The sequence below is a fragment of the Mustela lutreola genome, chromosome 13 (genome assembly GCF_030435805.1).
Source record: "Mustela lutreola isolate mMusLut2 chromosome 13, mMusLut2.pri, whole genome shotgun sequence".
Lineage (NCBI taxonomy): Eukaryota > Metazoa > Chordata > Mammalia > Carnivora > Mustelidae > Mustela > Mustela lutreola.
Window position 1 is genome coordinate 61036954 of NC_081302.1, and position 9050 is coordinate 61046003.

At 47.6% G+C, this 9050-nt stretch overlaps 1 protein-coding gene across 2 annotated transcripts; it reads left to right on the top strand.

The window, feature by feature from the left end:
* The first annotated feature begins 3419 nt into the window (after positions 1 to 3419).
* Positions 3420 to 5365, top strand: ARL11 (ADP ribosylation factor like GTPase 11). Of its 2 annotated transcripts, none has more exons than XM_059144432.1 (2): positions 3420 to 3575; positions 4280 to 5365. In XM_059144432.1, exon 2 carries the CDS (start codon positions 4440 to 4442, stop codon positions 4986 to 4988), a length of 549 nt encoding a protein of 182 aa, XP_059000415.1. In that variant the 5' UTR covers positions 3420 to 3575; positions 4280 to 4439; the 3' UTR covers positions 4989 to 5365. The 2 variants fall into 2 exon arrangements, with proteins under 2 accessions (XP_059000415.1, XP_059000414.1); XM_059144431.1 differs by having other exon boundaries at positions 3422 to 3575; positions 4422 to 5365.
* Positions 5366 to 9050: the final 3685 nt, after the last annotated feature.

Here is a 9050-nt window from a genome sequence, read left to right on the forward strand (position 1 = left end):
AGTCAGTGAAATACATGACTCTTGACTAGGCTCAGGTCATGATCTCAGGGTTGTGAGACTGAGCCCTGGTGGGGAGCGGGGGCTCCACTTTGGGGATGAACTGGCTGGGATTCTCTACCCCTCCTCTCTCTCTCTCTCTTTGTCCCTCCCTCCCTCTCAAAAACAAAACAAAACAAAAAAAAAAAAAAGAAAAAGAGAAAAGAGTGAACCTAAGAATTTTGTCCTGTAGACATTTACATTGTTTGACACCCAAATGAGAAACAATATATTCATTATTACTTCCATAATTTTGTTTATAAAAAGAAGAGAATCAAAGCACTCATCTGGGAAATACAGAGAAGTCTCAAGGGTGGATTTGAGTTTCTAGCTATGAAGTGACCTTCCAACCTCCTTCCTAATCGAGTTTTTTTTTTCCCCTGCCAACTAAAAATACACTATCCAGTTCAGGAACCGGGTCTGATCCAAGAGCAGCTGCTGCTGAGGACCTACTCTGCATATTGAAACAACCTTGGAGGATAAAGAGCAGCAGCTCACCGTCACCGGTCACCGGTCACCAGCACCGGCACGAGCACGGGCACCAGCACCGGCTCCGAGGCGCTGGGAGCTCATCCCACTTCTGTCTTGGCCTCCGCATCATCCTCCTTGCATATGTTCAGGAGGCAGTCTCTGGCCACTGTTGGCTCTTCCCCCTCCGTGTCAGGAAACTCCTGCAAATGCTGCAAATGCATTAGTCAGGAGTTGAAGCTGCTTGGGTGCAGAGCTTACATCCTTCTGATCTTTCTCAGCTGGCTGTTCCAGAAGGCACACTCCCCCCCCCCCCAACTGCTAGTTCCTTTTCCTCTTGTGTTTTTTTGTTGGTTTTGTTTTCTTTTTGAGAGAGAAAGAGATACTATTTCTGTTTGGAGGGAGAGCAAAGAGAGATAGGCAAGGAAATTCTTCCCTCACCCCCCACTTTGCCAGGTTCCTCATTTGTTTATAAGGAGGGGGCGGTAAACACACACACACACACAAAACAAAACAAAAAAGAGATGGTGTTACCAATAAAATGGAAACTAGAAATAGAAAAGTTCTGGAAGATGAGCTGTGCTGTAAATGTAAAATACAAGGCACTCAGAATGGTAATAATTCTAAATACAATTTATAATGCAAAGCAAAGACAGTTTAAGAGTCTACAATATATTCTGTATCTAATTTTGATACACGATGTCCTAGTCTTCACACACAAAAATGATGCTGACTTCTCCCATTCATACGGCATGCAGATGCATTTTGAAGAGTTGTTTTCTGTTTTTTTTTGTTTTTTTGTTTTGTTTTGTTTTTTAATCATGTGATGGGGCACCTGGGTGCCTCAGTGGGTTAAGCGTCTGTGGCTCAGGTCATGGTCTCAAGGTCCTGGGATAGAGCCCCTATGTCACTCTCCTTGCTCAGTAGGGAGCCTGTTTCTCTCTCTCTCTCTCTCTGCTTTTCTCCTTGCAAGTAAATGAATAAAATCTCTCTCTCAAGTAAATGAATAAAATCTTTAAAAATAAATAATTAAAAAATCATGCAATAGCCTGTACAAAGCTTTGCTTACAGCTGCTCCATAAAAATCCCATTGTCCTATAAGATATTTGAGCTGAACTAAACTTTACAGTACCTAGTCCAGGCTTTCTTCTCCAAGTCAGCAGCTTCTTCAGCTCCTGTGTACCTCTCTCTCTCTTCCCAGGACTCACACAGAAGGAACCAGAATCAGAGTAATAGCAACCCTGCCCTCTTAACTGCGCCCCAGGCACGCCTTAACCTTGGCCTCCATGTCCTTATCTTCTGCCCATCCTGGTCCTCCTGCAAATCAATCCTGCCAGGATGCCAGGATCCCCATGGATTCATCAGCTGGACAAGACTGAGTCTCATCTTGGTCTGATCTCCCCGCCTCACAGATTAGGATTAGGCAGACAAGTCCTCCTCCAGACATTTCTTTAATGCTTGGAGACTGCTCTTGGGTAATGACAAAGATTCTTTGCTTGGTTAAACTTTAGTCAGACTCCTGAAAGGTCTTCTAGGATCATCTGCACACTTCCTTATAAAATACCATTTTAGAACCCTCCTACCTCTTAACCAGAATGCCCTGCCCTTAATATCTAATCACTTCAAAATCTGATCACGTTCCTCAGCCCCACCATCCCACAGGTGATGTCTGGCCACCTGGCCTGTCTTCAGCAAGAATCCTGTTGGGTCAGTTTAACCAGAATCCCTCTTGACCCCTGATGTTCCTGCTCAGTAATTTCCCATCTGCTGACACCCCTCCCCGATTTTAGCTGTAAATTCCCACTTGCCCGGTCTGGTTGTAAAACGACTACAGCCCACAACACAGGTACCTCCAAGAACTAAGCAACAGTAACAGCAGTTAACAACAGAGTGGTACACATAACACACGGTGTTTCTGACTTTTCCTAACAGCTCCCTCCTGTTAAAATACCCAGGCCTGGGGCACCTGGGTGGCTCAGTGGGTTAAGCCTCTGCCTTCGGCTCAGGTCATGATCTCGGAGCCTGGGATCGAGGCCCGCATCAGGGTCTCTGCTCGGTAGGGAGCTTGCTTCCTCCTCTCTCTCTGCCTGCCTCTCTGCCTACTTGTGATCTCTCTCTGTCAAATAAGTAAATAAAATCTTTAAAATAAAATAAAATACCCGGGCCTAAGGAAAGCAAGGACAATTCCAACAGGATGTTCGCTCTCTACAAAGCACTTCCTCCGTGAGTAGCAGACACGCTAGAAGAGGAGGAGAGGAATAAATCCCAGCAAGATCTTGAGCAAATTATTTACTCTGAGCCCCTTTCTTTATTTGTAAAACAGGAGAGTCATAACCCCCAACTCAATTCTTGCCATTTTAACGGAATAATGCCTGGGAAAGCGGAAAGTACCGCACACATGTGACTGGTCCCAAGAGTCATGTCACTGCAACTGCAGACGCCCACTGGAGAATTGCAGAATCAATGGCTTCTGTTTGGCCATAATTTTTTTTAAAAAACTGTGTTTTCTGGAGGTATCATTGTTTCCTGGAAAAACACGATGACATTGCCCCCCCCAAAAAAAATTAAGCAGTAAGTCTAATTGCGCACAGTTCCACCACACTGACACAACTCTTAAATTCTTGACATTTGCCTTCAACATAGTTACTTTTTTAAAGAGTGTTTTAATCATACTTAGGCAGTTTTTAAAAACCTGTAGGGTCCAAGCAAGCAAAAGAATCTCCAGGCTCCAGAAAAATAAATAAATAAATAAATAAATAAATAAATAAATAAATAAATTACTATCAAGAAATGTGTTCTGAGCTGCTGAGAAACGGGGTTGGTGCGAGGCTGGGCACTACCAAGACCTGAGCTGCTGGGGATGTCCGTGCAGCCGGTCCCCCGCGGGAGGGGCTGTGGAGCCCGCCCCGCCCCGACCACCTGCGGAAGGAAGCAGAAAAGGGGAACCAGCCACCGCCACTACAGTTCCTTCTCCTCTTGCTCTTGGGACACCACCGCCGCGCAGAAAGCAGCTGCATGCGAGCGGACTGCCACAGAGGAGGAGCTTTCGGCCGCAGTCTAAGAACACGGAGGTAACTTTACTTTCCCTCTTCCCCCGCTGGCCTGAGGAATGAACGGAGCCTGTCTTATTTCCCTCCAGGGGCAGCCGAAATATCCCCACTACCCGCCGCCCCCCTCCCCCGCCCGGGGAGAGATGTCCCTTCCCCAGTCCCAGCCAGGTTTCCCCTAGGTCAGGAAGAGGTCTTGGTTTTAGAAATTGGCCATTTCTAAATAAAAAATGTGAGTCGTGCTCTATGGGCAATGTACCTTGATAAGGCAATGGAAGAAACCACCTGGCTGTGACTCCTAAATTTGTCCTCAGGCAACCGTATTTGAAATAGCCACTGTTTGCAGGACACAGTGCTGGTCCTGAGGGGAGCACCAACGGCCACCCAAGTTACCCAGGCGGACTGTCTTCTTCACTTGGTGCGTGGAACTGGAGCTAGCTTCCACTTCAGGATTTAGGTTTATAGGAAGAAAACAGAGGTGGGAAGCCACAGACTAGAAGGAACTGAAGACATCTTTCGGTCATTCCTACTGAACTAGGTTTTATCTAACTGGAATGAGCTTCCTTTTGCCTCTTTGCTTTAACTACCAAGGAATGTGGATGCCTTGTTGGGCGTCCTCCAGGGAGCCCTTCCCTGACACAGCCCCCTTCCCACCTCCCCCCCCCCCACCTTCCTGATATAGATCAGCTCCTGGTGACTCATTTGCCCTTACTTCCTGGCCCTTTCAGAGCCCAGGCCCGTGTTTGAAACCTGACATTGTAAAGACGCTTCCTACTTTTGGAGGAGAGGCTCTTCTTCCAGGTGCCTGCGTGGATTTGTGTTCCTCTTGAAAAGAATGGCTGATGTGTGCACCTGGCCTCTCTCCCCTAGGGCTTAGCAGTGGCCGCCATGGGTTCTGTGAATTCCCGAGGTCACAAGGCCGAAGCCCAGGTGGTGATGATAGGCCTCGATTCAGCTGGCAAGACCACGCTCCTGTACAAACTGAAGGGCTACCAGCTGGTGGAGACCCTACCCACTGTTGGTTTCAACGTGGAGCCGCTCAAAGTCCCAGGGCACGTGTCTCTGACAATCTGGGATGTTGGGGGGCAGACCCAGCTGAGGGCCAATTGGAAGGACTACCTGGAAGGCACGGATGTCCTCGTGTATGTTCTGGATAGCACAGATGAAGCACGCATGTCCGAGGCAGTGGCTGAGCTCGTGGGAGTCCTGAACGATCCACACATGGCCAGTGTCCCTTTCTTGGTGCTGGCCAACAAGCAGGAGGCACCTGGCGCTCTGCCGCTGCTTGGGATCAGAGACAGGCTGGGCCTGGAGAGATTCCAGGACCGCAGGTGGGAGCTCCGGGCCTGCAGTGCCCTCACCGGGGCCGGGCTGCCCGAGGCCCTGCAGAGCTTGAGAAGGCTCCTGAAATCCCGCTGCCACTGTGTTTCCACGTGAGTGCAGGTGCGGCAGGGAGTGGGGAGAGCGAGAAGACTGGGTCCGGGCCGAGCAGCGTGTCTGTGCCCATACGAACTGAAAGCAGCAGCTGGTCCTTGAGAATCTGAAACTCAGTTTGTCAAAGAAGTCCTTCTGTGCTTGGACAGGATATTTTTCTTCTTGGGGCTTATTGTCACTAGTGTTTATGCTGAAAACTAACTATTCTTTGAATAATAATACTCTAAGGGGGAAAAACGCCTCCACACTTCTTTGAATAACTCATTACCAAGGGTGAACTGAGCAATTGTAATAGAACAATGAATGGTCGCATTACAATTAAGACCTAAATTCACAGAGGGAAAGGTTTCAAAATCAGATTAAAATATCATCTGGACATCATCACGATGTTAGGAGTGATTTTTCCCTGGTGCCCTGGGTTTGTGCGATGATCACTCTGCGTACAAGCAGCCAGGGCAAGCAGAGTTGGGTAGGAGATTCTGTCCTCATGGTTTAGAATTTCACTGGGGCAGTTGACCCTGGGCAAGAGGCTGGGAGTTGGGGCCTTCCAAAATGTATCCTTTTCTCTGGCTCTGATGAACTCTTCTCTACCTTGTATCATCTTGTATTGGTCTTTTTATAAAATGCTTCATTTTTATCTTTTTTTCTTTCTTCTCTGTGCAGTACCTATCTTTCCTTAAAGATCAGTCAAGGATTTCATTCAATTAACAAACAGGTAGAGCATTGAATTTGGGCAAATGGCACTGAGTTTTTAGTTATGAACCAGGCCCTTGAGATGGGAGGTGTGAATTTTGAGGATACATGTAACAGAAATGCTTCTTTCTCATTAAATTTTTTAAAAAGTTGAACATAACATACTACAAGGGTTTTAAGGTGATCTTTACCTAGGAACCATGAAGCTCCTGAAATTATTTACAAAATTATTTATAAAATGTTATGCTTTGAGCCTTTTTGTTGGGGGGGGGTGTGGGGGGAAGATCCACAACTTTTATCAGACTTTCAAAGGTTTTTGTGACTCCCAAAAGTTAAGAAACACTGATCTGGTCTTATCTATCGTCCACCAGAGGAATACTTCCTATAATTTGAGTGTTTTAATGGCAAGCAGCTTAGATTTGACACCTGCTTTCATGTTAAGCAGCTCTGTTTGTTGGCTTTTCCTACCCTGGACTAAAACCATCCTTATAGCTTCTGATGGAATTCTCCCCTCTCTGGAGTGATACAGTATAAGTGGGCCCTCAACACCCTTCCAATATCTGAGATCCACTAGGTCCCTCTACCCAAATTATTCCCTTCTAACATCAGGTTGGGCATGCTAAATTCTTTCCACTACTTGTCAGTAGATAGGTTCTCCTTTGTCAAGCACAGGAAAAGTACAGAGATGCAAAGACAGTTTGGACAAGGCCTCAGGCCTCATGGAGCTCTGGCTGGGGAAGCAGGACAAAACTCCCATAAAAAGACAGACAGAGGCTCAATTCAGCAACTGTTTATTGACCACTTTCTGGGGCCACGTTCTGTGCTCAGTGCTTTCCATAGATTCCAATCCTCTCAATGCTGCAAAGTGGTATAATTCTCATGTTGCATAATTGGAAACTGAGGCTGGGGGAGGTTGTGACTTGCTTGAGGCATAGAGCTACTAAGTGACATATCTGGAATTTGAAGCCAGATAGGTCTAGACCAAATGACACCTGTATTCTTCCACGACATCATGTTTCTAGAAGGTTTAAGCCAAGGCTGACCTTCAGTCAACCGATGTGATGAGGGAAGCTGTCGAGTCAGAGGGAGGAGACTTCTTGGAAGTATGAGGGGGAGTGAAGGAAGGACAAGTGGCTGGCGTGGGTGAGGGGTGGATGAGAGGAATGTATTAAAGAGAAAACAAAACTGGAAAGAACTTTAAGTCCAAGCTGGGTCAGGTTTGGACTTTTGTAATCTGGATTTGGCTCGGGGAAGTGAAACCCCCGGACTTGCCATTTGGGAGTGTACTTTAGTGGCAATGTGGGCTGGAGTGAAAAGAAGCGGGGACACTGGAGTCAGGCAGGCAGAGAGACCAGCTAGCTGCCCTTTGCAGTAACAGAGGAGAGGGCAGGAAGAAAGATGAGAAACTGAAAGCCATTTTTGAAGGAAAGAGCTGAGAGAAGTTGAAGATGGTGTAAGGTTTTGAGTGTATGTGACAGGAGGGATTGGCATGGCCTGAGAAGGTGGGCACCAGGAGGAACGCATTGGAACGGGGCCAGGACTGGTGGGTTGTGCTCTGAAAGTGCTGGGTAGGTATGTGTGGATAGCTTCTTCAGATCGCTCTGTTACCTTCAGTCTTCAAGACACCATACCCTGCCTGATGCACCAGCGGTTCCCATGCACAGAGGCTCCTTTCCTCACATGATGTGTCAGTTTTTATTGTGAGCTCATCTTTGGCAGGACTTATTTGTCTTGCGTGACTCCCATGTGCCCTGGGTTGTGACAGTGTTTCTACACAGTGTGGTTGCACACTAGCATCGACTAGGCTCCTGGAGGTTTCAACTGTTTTAGATCAAACATTATGTTAGTTTCTCTGTTTGGGGCTCATGGCCTCACAGGCGGCATCGATCTGGATTCTGTGCCCATTTATGGCATGGGCCCTAGGATTCAATTTCTGACAGGTGACTTTTTTTTCCCTCCCACCCATGTCCCAAGAGAGATCATTTGCTTCTTCATACTTTCCTGAGCTGGTGGACCGCGTTTCCAATCCTCTTTAAGGAAGGGGCATCCCTTTGGTACTCTTGCTTTTCTACCGAGCTCAGATGAAAATTTTCTCTCTTCCAAGCAAAGCCTAAGACCATACCTTCTGTTCCCATACAGGTGTTATAACCTTAACCTGGTCCCTGGAGCCTAACCTTGGCTTCTTAATATCTCCATGGACTCCAGGACCCAACTTACATTTACCTGCCTTGGCTGAGGTTTTGCTCTTCATTTCTGCCACTTGAAGATATCCCTTCTTTGTTCAGGGACCACATGTACGAAAATACAATTTTTTAGTGATAGCTTACCCAGTATTTCTGTACCTCTGTAATGGGCAAGGGTCCATCTGCTAAGAGCTGTCTTTCTGAATGTCCTGAACTGTTTTGATTTGTGTCAGGGAGATCTGTACTTAGGAAGATGGCTTGGGTAGCTGACTTGGGGTGGACAGAGGATCCTGAAGCAGGGGGGCAGCGTAGAGGGTGACTGGGATGTCTTTTGACTGACAGGAACACTCTTGCCACTGCTGGGGCAAACAGACATCTGCAGAAGCCATCATGCTATGGGCATTTGTTTCCTTTCTCTTGACAATTGTCAGTCTCCTTTCTGACATCAGGATGGACCACACTCTTGTCCAGCTCTGAAAGCGTGCTCTTGCCTGGACCAGACAGAGTGGACGGGGGACCAGCAGGTAGTATTGACAACAGCCGCAAATCCTTGAAGGCAGACGTGCTCTTAACAAGCCTCAGGAGCTTTCCTCTCATCATCCGCCCTGGATAAGATGTGGGAGGAAGGATAACAGACTATCATAAGAACCATGCCCATTAGTGCTTCGTTCGTGTTGACCAGAACTCTACTGGTCCCTGCTTGGAGGGACCTAATGCCAAATCAGTCACAGAAGCCCAGCAGGTGAGTTCTGGAACGGGAACTATAAAACTCTATGGACAGGTGGGGTTGGAGAGCCTCAGAGTCCGAGGGCAGCCCACCAGCCTTCCATCTCCCCAGTTTCTGAGAAGTTTGCCTTCTGTGGGTTTGGGAATCCCGCGGGATGTGAGGCCCCATGGCACCTTCCTGGGATTTCCCACGACCCTCTGTGTCTGTGCTCCAGCTTTTCAAGCTTCCAGGTCAGCGAGCAGGCCTGTAGTTACCGGAGTGATGCTAGCTGTGGCAGCAGGCCTCTGGGGTCACACAACCTTAGGGAAGCCTCCTGAACCCCTACTGTTTTTTAGGCTAAGGATGTTTTCCTGTTTGACTCTTGCCCACAATTTTAGGGAACCTCAGATCTCACCCCTGCAGGAAGCTTTCCCTCAGCCCATGCTCACCCCCTTCTGAACTCTCCTGGGGCTGACACTCTTG